Raw genomic sequence first — 14,315 nt, 5'->3', positions numbered from 1 at the left:
AGGCAAAATCATTTAGCCTGAAAAAGGCAAAAACAACCTCAGTTACCTAACGTAAAACAGACATAATCACACAACTGAGATTAATATTGCTACTAAACAACAGGCCTCAACACAAAGTATCAAAACATAGAAGAAGAAGTACATCGCTTATTTATATAGCGACAACTAAACTGACTACAGCCAAATGAAAATGTTTCAATGCCTATTTTGTGCTGTGTTATAGACTGTCACTCAAACACAATCTGTGCTTTACAGTAACTAGACATAAGTATCAAAACATAGAATACAACTTAAGCTAAACTAAATAAAGCCAAAATGAAAAGTTTAACCGTTCTGTGCTGTGTTATATATTCGAAAAGTCACTCAAACACACATCCGTGGGTGAAATTGAAGGTGGAAAACGTTCAAACTAGGTTGTATTCTCTGGGACCGTCTCTGTCTCTGTCTCTGGGACTGTCTGGTGTCCACTGGTTGCCATGGAGCTGTAGAATGCCCTGTAGAACCTCCAGCCAGACTTTGTAGCAGAACAGATACTGGTCCTGAAACGAGACATTTTATTATATTTATTAGTGTGAGCTCATACTATTGTTCTTCTCTGTCTGTCTGTCTGTCTGTCTGTCTGTCTGTCTATCTATCTATCTATCTGTCTGTCTGTCTGTCTGTCTGTCTGTCTGTCTGTCTGTCTGTCTGTCTGTCTGTCTGTCTGTCTGTCTGTCTGTCTGTCTGGCTGGCTGGCTGGCTGGCTGGCTGGCTGGCTATCTTAAATTACCTCTCTGGGGCCTCTAAAAGATGGGATTTCTGCCTGATCACAGACCCTCATTAAGACACACACTCAGATGGGTAACTCACTCTGTCCATTAAAGGACTATTTAACTTTTTCTTTTCTTTTTGCTTTTTGTAAGCAGCAATGGTGCCTAGGCCCGGATCTTTAGCAGCAGTGTGAGTGCAAACCGGGCCTGGCCAGTGGGTGAGGACAATCACACTTAAGCACAGTACAGATCAACAGGACCAAGTGTGAATGCGCTATGAAGCAAATCACTAAAGTGTGAGTGCGCCCTTATAACTCCTCTGTTGGCACTGACCTTGTTTTGAATCATTCCATGCCGCTGAAGTCGCATCTCTTTAACGATGTCACTCACATTAATCTGGAGACACAGGCATAAGGTTGTTAGGCACAAATACAGCATGTGTTCAAACTAGTCTGTGGTAGTAGTTTATCATATATATTATAAGATCAATAATCATTCAATTAGGTTAATGGGACTAAGAAATTACAGTCCTTAGGTTGTGCTATTAGTCACAAATCAAATTTGAGATGATTATGGCTATGGCTTGTGGCTTTAAAGTAATTACATTTCATCCTGCAGCTCGCTTGGCTAAAAACTACAAAAATGGCTGAAACTTGTAGGCAAATGAAACAAAATGTCTTCCACATCCACTCACAGGCAGGTCGTTCTCTATGAGGCTGAGTATGATGTCGGTGCAGATGAGGACTCCGGTGCGTCCTATGCCCGCGCTGCAGTGCACAGTGGCGGGGCCCTTATGGTGCACGGCCCGCAGGTAACGGATGAACCGGACCAGCTGCTCCGAGCTGTGGGGAACACCGTGGTCCGGCCAGTGGGTGAACTTCAGATGACGCACAAATCGGGTCTCACCAGACTGGAAGAAAGATTTCAGTTTTAGTAAGGCACTGCAGGCAAAAATATAGTTTTTCAAGCATTGGTTAATTTCGATTTATTTCAATTTTTTTTTTTACAAATCTCTCACCTCTGTCTCCACCATGCGAATGACCTTGATGTTAAAGTACTCTAGATGTTGCTGGTTCTCCAGGTGCAGTTTGTACCGTCCCGTGTCCAGGGGAAGGCTCATCTTCTCGGGCCAATACTTGTGACATTTGACCCTCCCCCGTTCCACTTCCTGGGTCATCATGGCTATCACGTCAGACTTGTTTTCCCAGATCATGTGCCAGAAAGCGGGCACCGTGGCAGGCAGCGGGCCCTGCGCCGAGATGTAGTAAAACTCCTCCTCGCCGACCTGCATGCGGATGTAGCTGGCGTTGATGTAATCCTGGTTATCGCCAATAGCAACACGGGTTTTGTCATCTATATGGGGGAAAAGAGAAAGTTTTAAAGAACACTTACTAATAAAATGTTTGAGGGCAAGCATGCCTCACTGCATACATTCATAATAAAATAAATAGTTAAAAAAAAATATTTTAAGCTAACTGTCTTACTCTCAGGTTCAAGAAAAGGTTGTCAATGTTATCTTCTGATTGTCCATGGAGGCAGGCTAATACTTTCCATTGACTACCAGTATTTGAGCTAAGCTAACTAGCGATGAGCGAGCAAGCTTGGCCCATTTTCTTCTTACAGCAGCAATGCATGCTCAGTTAAAGGAATGGTTTCTGTCGCCTTGCCTTGAGACCCGATAGTGAGGCAAGCCAATTATGTATCCATCAGCCTCCTATACCACAAACATAACTACACTCACTCTTTTCCCTTTTTCCTCAATATTTGATAAATCAATTCATTTCTTGTCCGTTCACATTAAACACAGCTAACCTTGTTGTTTGGCCTGGAGCACGCAATCTAAAGTGTACAGTAAATAACGGCAGGTAAACAGCCGTGAGCTCTGGAGTCTGGCTTTTAACAAAACGGCGCTGTGAAAAAGTGTGTCTGCGATTGAGAGGGGTGATAGACCAACGGAAGGAATGTGTTCTAGTGAGGTCACAGACGCCACGGACTGGAAATCAGGCTTTTTCTAAATACAGTGTGTGTGTGTGTGTGTGTGTGTGTGTGTGTGTGTGTGTGTGTGTGTGTGTGTGTGTGTGTGTGTGTGTGTGTGTGTGTGTGTGTGTGTGTGTGTGTGTTAAAGGCCCACAAGCAATGAATCAGATCTGTAAATAACATGAAACTTTTCGGAATATTTTTTTCGGGACATTTTTCTGTACAAACAGCATTTTGTAACTATCCTTTTCATCTCAACTCTGACCCATTCATCTCAACACACTCTGAGGGCCAGAGAAGTAAAAGCTTCTTTATGTGTGTGTGTGTGCGTGTGTGTGTGTGTGTGTGTGTGTGTGTGTGTGTGTGTGTGTGTGTGTGGATTTTCCAATATAGGTTCACATTAAGAACATCCTCAGTACAAGATGTTTGAAGTTCTTCAATTTTCATCAGTGTTAACCACAGTTCACACACACACACACACACACGCACGCACGCACACACACACACACACACACACACACACACACACACACACACACACACACACACACACACACAGTAACAGCTTGTTATGTTATTCCTTCCTGATGCTTCTTCGCTTATTAAAAATATAAATCACAGATAATTACAAGGTTGGTTACAAATGACATCTTCTTCTTAATCACATACTTGGCTGAGAATTAGAATTATAAGTGCGACACCAGTGAACTATCGATCTTAATGTGGACAATGATTTGTTGCACGGACATTACTGTAAGAGTGTTGTAAACAAATATGTCCACAACCCCTTCAGTACAGACCTTGTAGTCAGCTTAAACTGAGCGCCCTAAGAAAAAAAAGTGCTAACAAACAGTTGTTCAAGTACACACACACACACACACACGCACATGCACACGCACACGCACACACACACGCACGCACTCTTGCACGCACACACACACACACACACACATACACACACACACACACACATGCACAGACACACACGCACACATACACACACACACACACATACACACACACACATCTTCTATAAATGCCAAGTCTGTGAGTATCCAGCATTTACAAGATTTCGCTGGCCAATAAAATACTCCCAATAGGGGAACATAAAGTGAAGCGCAGGGGGTTTGGGTTTGGACAAATGGAGGACGTAAAAAAGTTTAGAGATTCTGCCCAGAAGAAAGTAAAAGTTAGGGGGGCGCTGGGTTTAGTGGTTAGTGCCCCCCCCCCCCCCCCCATAGAGGCTCAGTCCTCTTCACAGCAGACCCGGGTTAGAATCCAGCCCGGGTCGTTCTCTGCATGTCATTCCCCTCTCTGACCCATTTCATCTCTGTCTCTTCAAACTCTCATATACTGTAAAGCAAAAATGCCCAAAAAATAATCTTAAAAAAGTTGAGATTCTGCCCGGAAGAAAGTAAAAGTTAAAGGTGCACTATGCCGTTTCAGAGGAAGGGGATTTGTTTACATTTGAAAAGCCTGCAGTTAGTTCACAATTCATATTTTCTCTACATGGAATTCTAAGTATTGAATAATTCTGTCACCATAAATCAAAACTAAATTATTTTGAGGCACTTGGAAATAAAAGTAAGACTAGAATATTTTTGTAACTGTGGGCCCTGCTGCTGTAAACAACAACAACAGTGAAACAGTAACTTTTCAGGAAGATTTCTAAACTTCAAACAGTGTTCCAGGGATCACATTTCCCTGTGAGGAAAGTTTCAGTTTTTTTCAGTTATGAGAATATACCTTAGGAAATGTTCACTTCTCTGACACACCCAAAGTTACACAATGCAGCTTTAACAAGGTGTGTGTGTGTGTGTGTGTGTGTGTGTGTGTGTGTGTGTGTGTGTGTGTGTGTGTGTGTGTGTGTGTGTGTGTGTGTGTGTGTGTGTGTGTGTGTGTGTGTGAGACTTACAGGGCAGGATGTCTCGGTAGCGGTTCTTATCTCTGTTCTCAGGAGCTTTTGCCACCACACAGTTGTCTGACGGCTTCAGGTGCTCCAGAGCCTGAATAGATATACACAACAAAAACAAAATGGAGTCACTTAGAACAGTGCAGGACGGTATATATCTTCTGTGCAGGTCATTCTAAATCACTTAGCTGTTACTACAACTTATGTATTCTTATTTTTTTATTTTTTTTATTGTGCTTTTCTACTCTTTTTTCCTTATAATGCTATTCTATTTTATGTCAATGCCTGAAATAAGCACCAGCACAAAAAATAACATGGAGTCACTTAAAGGTGCAGTCAGTGATTCTGGAGAACGCTTGTTGTCAAAATCACTTTTTGTCATAATCAGTGAATATCTCCTCGTGATTTACTACCTGTCTATACTGTGTGTGCGCTGAAAAAAATTAATTGTTAAAACCCAGCTGCAGGCTCTGTAAACGGGCATGTTGCTAGCTACGGTGGACCCCCTTTGTTTACTGACCAGTTTACAGAGCCTAGGCTGTGTATTAACACCAGATTAGTTTTCACAAGTAGCGGATGTGAGGAAATATTAATATATTAATAAATGTATACATCATAACAAACACACACGCATGCACGCACGCACGCACACACACACAGCCCGCCCTCCCCACACACACACACACACACACACACTATCTCCCTCCCTCACACACACACAACCCCCCTCCCTACACACACACACACACACACACACACACACACACACAATCTCCCTCACACACACACACACACACACAATCTCCCTCACACACACACACACACACACCCCTCCCTACACACACACACACACACACACACACACACACACACACACACACACACACACACACCATGAACTCCTTGACTAGTTCTTGCTGGTCCAGTTGGTGCTGTAGTATCTGTATGAGAGCCTTGACCCTGGAGCCTGAGTACTGGCTGCTGTTAGCCGGGCTGATGAGCGCTAGACTGGCCAGCTCCTCCTCTGACACTATGGGGGGGCCTGTGGGGGGGCAAGGGTAAGGGTTAGTGGTGGATTTAAAGGTGCAGTGTGTAATATGACATCATCAAGAAAGTTCTACAAAGTTCTAGAATGCAATACTCCCTGGGTAACCCCAACCCTTTCGAATAATAACAGAAGCTACAGTGGCCTTCAAGGACAAGAACAATTCTAAATTTTAAACAATGCACCTGATGACATTCCAACTATGACACTTTCAAGATGGCGGCACTAGGCCTTGGTCAAAAATATGAAGAAATATGGACATATATGAGACCCTTTCTAAGGGGCAAAAAAATTATTAAAAAATTTTTTTCAGCTATTATGCACTAAATTAAATGTACTTATGGATATTATAATTACTTTCTACAAAATCTGCTAGGAAATAAAACCCAAAATTCTACACACTGTAGCAGCAAATAATGTCATAATAATTTTTATAGAGTTTTTAATGTAATAAATGCCGATACTTTAGTAACTTGCCAGTGACGTTATAACTGGGAGAACAGGAGAGGGTTTGTAAGGGTTAGTGGTGGACGCACATTTCACTCTTAAACATTGTGGCAGACAATAATGTTATAATTTTTTTCCAGTTTTCAATGTTATAAAAGCCGATAATGTAGTAACTTGTCAATAAAGTAATACAATTTCTGAACTATGGGGGGACCTGGGGGGACAGGAGAGGGGTGTAAGGGTTAGTGGTAAACTTAAACATTGTAGCAGCAAATAATGTTATAATCATTTTTATAGAGTTCTAGAGAGACACCCATTTTACTCTGAGACATGTTAGTAACCAATAACGTAATAATTTTTTCAGTTTTTAATGTTATAAAATCGGATAATTTAATATAATAATAATAAAACATGCGCTTCAAAAATCACAACAATAAACAAAACAAAAAGAACACGTAGAGTAGAATTTAGTAACTTGGCAATAAAGTAATACAATTTCTGGATAACTTTTTGACCGCAGGGCGTTACTTAATTTATTATTTTTGTAGGAGAGGGGTGTAGAGGTTAGTGGTGGACACACATTTCAATTTTCAATCTGACACATTGTAGTAATCAATAATGTCATAATTTTTCAGTTTTAAATGTCATAAAAAAGCCGATAATGTAATAACTTTTTTTTTTTTTTTTTAAAGATATTTTTTGGGCATTTTTATGCTTTATTGATAGTGCAGAGAGACAGAGGTGAAATGGGGCAGAGAGGGGAGTGACATGCAGAGAACGACCGCGGGCGGGAATCGAACCCGGGTCTGCTGCTGGGCCCGGCCTGGGAGGGGGACGCCTTACCAACTGAGCTAAAGGCGCCCCCTTAAGATTTTTTTTTGGCATTTTTATGCTTTATTGATAGTGTAGAGACAGAGTTGAAATGGGGCAGAGAGGGGAGTGACATGCAGAGAACGACTGCGGGCTGGAATCGAACCCGGGTCCGCTGCTGGCCGAGGCCCATGGGGGGGGGGGGACGCCCTACCAACTGAGCTAAGGGCACCCCTGTAATAATATTTCTAAACCAATAACATAATAACTTTTTGACCTAAATAAATGTAAAACTTTTTGCATTATTGGCTGGGATCTAAAATATACTTAAAAGATATAATGACTGGAGCCGAGAATGTAATGATATACTTATATCACTTTATTTAGAGTCAGCGATTCTGAAGAATGCGTGTTGTCAAAATCACTTTTTGTCAAAATTGGTGAATATCTCCTCATGATCTGCTACCTGTCTGTACTATGTGTGCACTGAAAAAAATAATAATAAATCCAGAATTAAAACACAGCCTAGGCTCTGTAAACGGGCATGTTTCTAGTTACGGTGGGCCCCCTTTGTTTACAGTTATTTGCCGTCATTACATTATTGACTGCTACACACATCCACACCACAGAAGAAGAACACTGTTTGAACCTGTGAATGGTGAGTTGATTTCCTGTCCGGTTCCTTCAAATACATCGTCCTCGTCCTCACTGCTCCATCCGTCAGACTGAGGTTTCCATGTGTCTCTAACGGGCTGGTCCTGAGGGTTGGGTTTAGGAGGGTCTGTGTCTCTCTGGTCCAGTGATGGTGGGTGGTTGGTCTCTGTGTGTTTCCTGGGGGGTTCAGGGGGCGAGGGGGGGAGGGGACACCAGACCATGTTTTACTCTTCGGAAGCAGGGGGTCAAATCATGAAAGCTGGCTGAGTGAGCTTCCTGTCCCTGCGTCTTTTCCACCTAAAATACAGTATAGGACAAGATGCTAAAAATATCTGTGTGGACTTCTGCTGTACTTTTTAAAAATATTTTTTAAAGGTGGAGTCAGTGATTTTGGAGAATGCTTGTTGTTAAAATCACTTTGTCTGAATCAAGTGAATAGCGTATTGTGATTCGCTACCTGAAAGTACTGTGTGTGCTGAGGAAAAAAGACAGTGTTTATACACAGCCTAGGCTCTGTAAACAGGCATGTTGCTAGCTACGGTGGGCCACCTTTGTTTACATACACTTTGTTTACATACCAGTTTACAGAGCCTAGGCTGTTTATTAACACCACCTTTTTTCTTCAGAGCACACACAGTACGGACAGGTAGCAGATCGTGAGGAGATATTCACAAGCATTCTCCAGAATCACTGACTCCACCTTTAAATGACAAAGAACTACTCTACTCTATACTTCCTAACTGTCTCAATGGGGTTCATACACAGTACCCTAAGAAGCAGAATTAAACCCAGATTATACACTACTCTCTGCTGCCCCCGTGTGTTTAACAGTGGTACTACACCATGCCAGAACAATTGAAGATGCAGGGGGGTAGAGGATTAGTGTAAAATTGGTTAAATAGATTTTATTTACACAAGGAAATGTGTGGTTAATTGATTTTTGTTTCATTTGAATTTAAATACACAGTTAAGCTAAGTTAAGTTACTTTAGTAGTCAATGGTTACATTGAAATTTGTCTTTTCCGCATCTCCCCTCTCAAGTTACCACACTCCAGAGGGGGTCAGAGCACAGGGTCAGCCATAGTACAGCGCCCCTGGAGCAGTTTTGGGGTTAAGTGCCTTGCTCAAGGACACAATGGTAGAGATGGTGTGCACTGTAAATGTAATACCAGCCACCACTAGTTTTACTATAAACACCCTTGAACAGGGATCGAACCAGCGACCTCATGGTTACTGTTCAGCCCACTTTCCTCTAGGCCATCCTAAATACTAGGCCTGCATTCCAATCCCCATACTTCCTTACTATTTAGTATGGTAGAAAAAAGATGTAGGATGTCCCAATACATACACGTCAATTTTAGTATGCAGAAAATACATAAATGCCCCACTAACTAACTCCAATAGCATTTTGGAGTATTCGTCTTTATTCTTGACATTTCTCGACATAATGAAAAACAAATCTTCCTTATCTGATTTTGTTTTTTCTCCTGTGGCCCTAAAACTCTTCTGTACTTTAGTATGTAGTGTAGTAAAAAGTATTGTTCAAGTATCAAGTATGTGATTTGGAACGCAGGGATGGTGTTTTTCTTTATCAGGCTCAAAAAGGGATGCACTACATTTAAAAAACGTCACAGAATAGAAATAGGCAATGAAAATATAACAGTTTTATTTCAACTACCACTTTTTACTCTTTTTTTGTAATATCCTTTTGTGAAATGTAAATCTAATGACCCAGAGACACACGGACCGGTATAGAGGAGGATATAAGTTTAGACAACACAGTCTGAGAGTATTTTTGGGTTTGGGTTTAGTACCTTTAGCATAAATAAACATACATTTCAAAAGGTCATCATTTCTGTCTCATTAATCAATTTTTTGATTGGCCTTATGAGATATTCTATATTGTCATATTTTGAGATAATGGGTATAACATTTTACTCAGCTGTAAACCTAAATCATCTTTAATTAAAACAAAAAAATGGCTTCAAATATTTGTTTGATGAATTTAGAATATTAAAGTTTCACTTTTGAATGAACTATTTCATGATATTCCAAATTTTTTTTAGATGCACCTGTATGTAGAAGAGGATATAGGCTAAGTTACTATTCCATACTACTAGCTGTAATTTGCTCTGGCTGTGCGAGACTATAAGGCTACGTAAAGACAACACAGTCGAAGGGTAGTTTTGGGTTTGGGGTTTTAGTACCTTTCTGAGGCTCCATGCAACATGTCAGTGAGTTTGAGTGACGGGCAGCAAGCTCCATGAGAGGGGGTGCTGGCACAGCTCTCCTGTCCCACACACAGGCACCACACCAGGGCAAGACGTTAGTAGATGTTAGTAGGAGATGTTAGGGAGGAGGTTAAGGATTTAGGGATTATGGTTTAGTTCTAACTCAAGTCTACGTCCTAATTTCTACGCTAGTATAACGGAGTACCAGGGCCATGTAGAGGGAAACATATGCAATACAATTATGGCGAGACACTGCAGGCAAAAAGCACTGGTCAATTTTGAGATTGCTGGCTATTCTACTTCCATAAAATATCTTATTTCATACTAGTATAAATCAAAAGGTCCAGAATATACATTTAGGTGTTTATTTGACTAAACCTTGTCTGATTGCGTCTGTATATTTCTCCTATACAACCATCTTTAACAGACATTACCTCATCATATGATAGATTTTAATTTTTTAAAGATGCTCCTGGGAGATAATTCTTAGCCTAAAACTTTGACCTAATTCTCATAATATTCTGCATTTTTCTCATAAATTTACGACTTTTTTGTCATAAAGTTACAACTTCATTCTCATATTTTTTTTCCCTCAAAGTGGCCCCAGTACTCATGTCATATACTACTAGTCTATTGTGTATGTACCACTGTTTGCCTGTTGTTGTGCATGTTACCTGCTCTACTGACGTCTCATCCAGGACAATAGTCAGTCTGCGCGGAGGACGGGGTGCTGAGGTGAGGGACACACCAGCTTCACTGACAACTGGCTCTGAAATCGCTTCTGAAATAATATGACAGTGTTTTTGAGTCCCAGGTCAAGGTTTAGGTCAAGGTGAAAGTTAAATTGTATTGGCCACAATTTGGAAGATTTTCCTTCATAGTAACCTACAACATGGGTAACAAAAACAGTCACAATTATATCTAAATTCTAAAAGATTTTAAAGATATAGTGCGTAACTTCTGTCACCCCCATGAGGAATTCAAAGTAATTACAACAACACTGTCGGTGCATGTACATGAGGTAAAGCCTTCAGTGATGGCTCATGGATTTTAAACCTTCTGCTGTACGTCTAGGTTTTTTTCTTAGCAGTAGAATCAACAACTGAAACATTTCTTGAGCTCTTCTTGGGATTTTTTCTGAGCTCCTGCACCAGTGTTGGGTTAACGACACCAGTTTGTAAACGCTGCCATACTGAGAAATACAGAGAGAGTTTTGTGGAGCTGATAGGATTAATCAACTTTGTGTCAACTCATTTGGCAATGGGCTTGAATGTAATGGACATTCATTTATATGAAAAAGTTACGCACTATAGCTTTACAAAATCTTTCATCCCCACTGACATCACCACACTGAACATTCACACATAGGCAAAGTATCCCACTCCATCAAGTCTTCTTTGGCATTTTCTTGTAGTTTGTATTGTCAATGTTTTTGCACTGTTTTCGTATTTTATATATGTAATCTGAGCCTGTAAAAGACAAATTTCTGTCAATCGTGACGAACAATAAAGTTTTTCTTATTTAAAAAAAAACAATATGAACACACCTAGCAAGGGATATGACCTGTCTTATTAGTTGTTAAAAACTAACAGCTGTTGGCTCTGTGCCAGGTTTTTTAGATCACTGTTAGCGGATCCGTGGCTATATGTGTAAACAGTTTTTTTCTGCATGCACTCACTGCTGACAGGTAGCGGAGTGTAAGTAGATAATAGCTGATTTTTTATTTTATTTTTTGGAGCGTTTTTATGCTTTTTATAAGATTTTGGTGAGACAGAGTTGAAGTGGGGCAGACATGCAGAGAACTGACTCGGGGAAGATTCGAACCCGGGTCTGCGTAGTATACCTTACATAAACAATTGAGCTTGTACACAAATGTAATATAATTCAAAGTGTGTATTTGTAATTTGGCCTGTACTAATAGTCATTCACACACATCAACAACATACACAAACGAAACAGTCACACACACTCAAACTGCACGCGCACAACAACAACAACAACAACAACTGAACAGGACAATCAGTCAAACTCCGGCACTTTATTTATTGATTCTGGCACTTTAACATGCTACGTCTTTTTATACAGTGGAATACATTACTATAGTGTGAACAATGTGTGCTGTTTTTTTTTTTTTTTTTTTTTTTTTTTTGCATTTTTAAGGCTGTATGCAACGTGACTTTTTTATGGCACTCCTGGTTTCCATGTGTCCTGCTCGATACAATGACAAGAAAGGCTTTCTAATCGTCTTCTATAATTTTTAACAATATAATTAATTAACAATTTAACCTGTAAGAATGAATATATTAACAGTTTAATCAAGTCAAGTGTTAAAGGTTAAAGCTAGAGTGCGTAACTTCTGTCGCCCCCCCACCCCCCTCCCCGTGAGGAATTCTGAGTAACTACAACAACACTGTCGGCGCATCTACATACATGAGGTAAGCTCATGGGTTTTTTATACTTTGTGCTGTATGTCCAGGTTTTTTCTTAGCAATAGAATCAACAACTGAAACATTTCTTGGGCTCTTCTTGGGATTTTTCTGAGCTCCTGCGCCAGTGTCAAGTAAGGGGGGGCGACACCAGTTTGTAAACGCTGCCATACTGATAAACACAGAGAGAGTTTTGTGGAGCTGATAGGCTTATAATCAACTTTTGTGTCAACTCATTTTGGCGATGGCTTGATTTCTAACCAACTTATTTTCATAATTCATAAGACAAAGTTACGCACCGTAGCTTTAAAAAGCAAATCATTTGCAAACCAAATCTTTTTAGGAACTCAAGCAAGATTAATATTAATAGTACAATAGCAAGTCAAGTCTTAATCGAAATGATAATTGATTTTTTTTTTTTTCACTTTTACTTTATAATAATTTCTCTAATATACTACCTTTCCAAAAAATTCATGATAAAAGTAAAAACAGTTGCCAGATTTCGTACCAGAGGGTTCCACTGGTTTAGCCAGCATGCGGACGGGGGAGAGGCACGGTTCAGGGCTGGATGCGGGTGCGGGCTGTTCGTCCAGGATGCTTGTGTTGTGAGCCGCCATGTTGGGAGGTGTGGCCGCCTCGGAGTAGGACATAGGCTGCAGGATGTCCCGACACACAGTCAGCTGAACCATGCCTTCAGCCTTACGGAGGATGTCCACCACTTTACTGTGGCTCAGGCCAGACACGATGACACCGTTCACCTGGAATACACACACAGGGGAAAATAAGGGTTTTATGGCACATATAAGGGTGATAAAAACAGTGTTGGGGAAGTGAACTACATGTAATCAAACTACATCTTGCAGTAGCTTGCTGGTAGTTCAACTTCATTCATATTTTCATAGTTATCTATCTCTGCGCTGGCAAGAAGGCATTGTGTTTTCGGGTTGTCTGTCCTACCGTCTGTCTGGACCATTCTTATATCTTCTTATATCTCATAAACGCTTTGAGGGATTTTCTTCAAACTTTGCACAAATGTCCACTCTGACTCAAAGATGAACTGATTAAATGTTGGAGGTTGCAGTGACTTGGGGAGGCACAATATATAGCTGCCAGGTTCTAGTTTACAAAGTAGCTGGAACTTCTTTTTCTCAGTATCGTTAGTTAACCAAACCAGATTTCTCCCTAGGGCAGCTGTGTTGCAGTTCAGTATATACCAGTGTAAAGTCATTGGTAGTTCAGTAGTCAGACAACATGTACACTAGTTTAATAGTTTTTTTTTTACCTCTAGTAGTATATCTCCGACCCTGAGCCTGCCGTCCAGCTCAGCCACCCCTCCAGAGCAGATCTCCCTGACCCGGAGCATGGAGCCGTTTGCTCCTCCGACCAACGCGAAACCCAGACCCCCAAAGTCTGGCTTCCTGAACTCCACCTGCATGATGCAACTCTACAGGGACCAGGGAAGGGAAGGCAGGAGGTTAGGGTTTACAATATTGGGTTTTAGTACATTTTTGATCATGTTAAGGGCTGAATTTATTATATTTTCTGGAGTTTTTTACACACACGCGCACACAGACAGAGACACGGACACACACACGCACACGCAAGCACACACACACACACAGGCACTGACACACACACAAATTATTACATTATCGGATGCTACATTATTATCTTAGGTTCATCAGGAAAAATTTCATTTGGTGGCGAATAGCTAAAGCAAGTGTAAAGAAAGCTTGACATACACCGACACACACACACACGCACGCACGCACGCACGCACGCACACACACACACACACACACACACACACACACACACACACAGAAATTAGACAGTCACCCCCCCTGCAGAGAATGCATTGGCAGATTGACACACAGTAGACTCATGTTACAGTGTGTGTTTCACAAAGATGAGCAGTTCACTTCAGAGACACTGCAGGTGAATCGGGTGAAATGCTTAACTTATAGATATCATCATGAAACTTTGCCAGTTGATTACTGACATTAAAACAATACTCTTTTGTATTACAGTTTGTTGAGAAATATTTGAATAGATTGGCCTAGG

The 14,315-nt window shown here is 40.9% G+C and overlaps 1 protein-coding gene across 1 annotated transcript in view; it reads right to left on the bottom strand.

Annotated features, from left to right (window-relative positions):
* Positions 1–404: 404 nt before the first annotated feature.
* Positions 405–14,315, bottom strand: part of ptpn20 (protein tyrosine phosphatase non-receptor type 20) — a gene marked incomplete at both ends in the record, with an annotated part of 50,858 nt that continues 36,947 nt past the window's right edge. The window contains 11 exons of the mRNA XM_080036832.1: positions 405–539; positions 1,083–1,145; positions 1,444–1,659; positions 1,768–2,102; positions 4,642–4,732; positions 5,532–5,680; positions 7,590–7,771; positions 9,802–9,884; positions 10,500–10,606; positions 12,760–13,009; positions 13,534–13,695. Of these exons, the coding sequence (XP_079892958.1) occupies positions 405–539; positions 1,083–1,145; positions 1,444–1,659; positions 1,768–2,102; positions 4,642–4,732; positions 5,532–5,680; positions 7,590–7,771; positions 9,802–9,884; positions 10,500–10,606; positions 12,760–13,009; positions 13,534–13,695 (1,773 nt within the window). The remainder of the gene's footprint in view (positions 540–1,082; positions 1,146–1,443; positions 1,660–1,767; positions 2,103–4,641; positions 4,733–5,531; positions 5,681–7,589; positions 7,772–9,801; positions 9,885–10,499; positions 10,607–12,759; positions 13,010–13,533; positions 13,696–14,315) is intronic.

This window comes from Ammodytes marinus (genome assembly GCF_949987685.1).
Source record: "Ammodytes marinus genome assembly, chromosome: 11".
Taxonomy (NCBI): Eukaryota; Metazoa; Chordata; class Actinopteri; order Uranoscopiformes; family Ammodytidae; genus Ammodytes; species Ammodytes marinus.
This window is presented reverse-complemented; position numbering and strand designations above follow the sequence as displayed.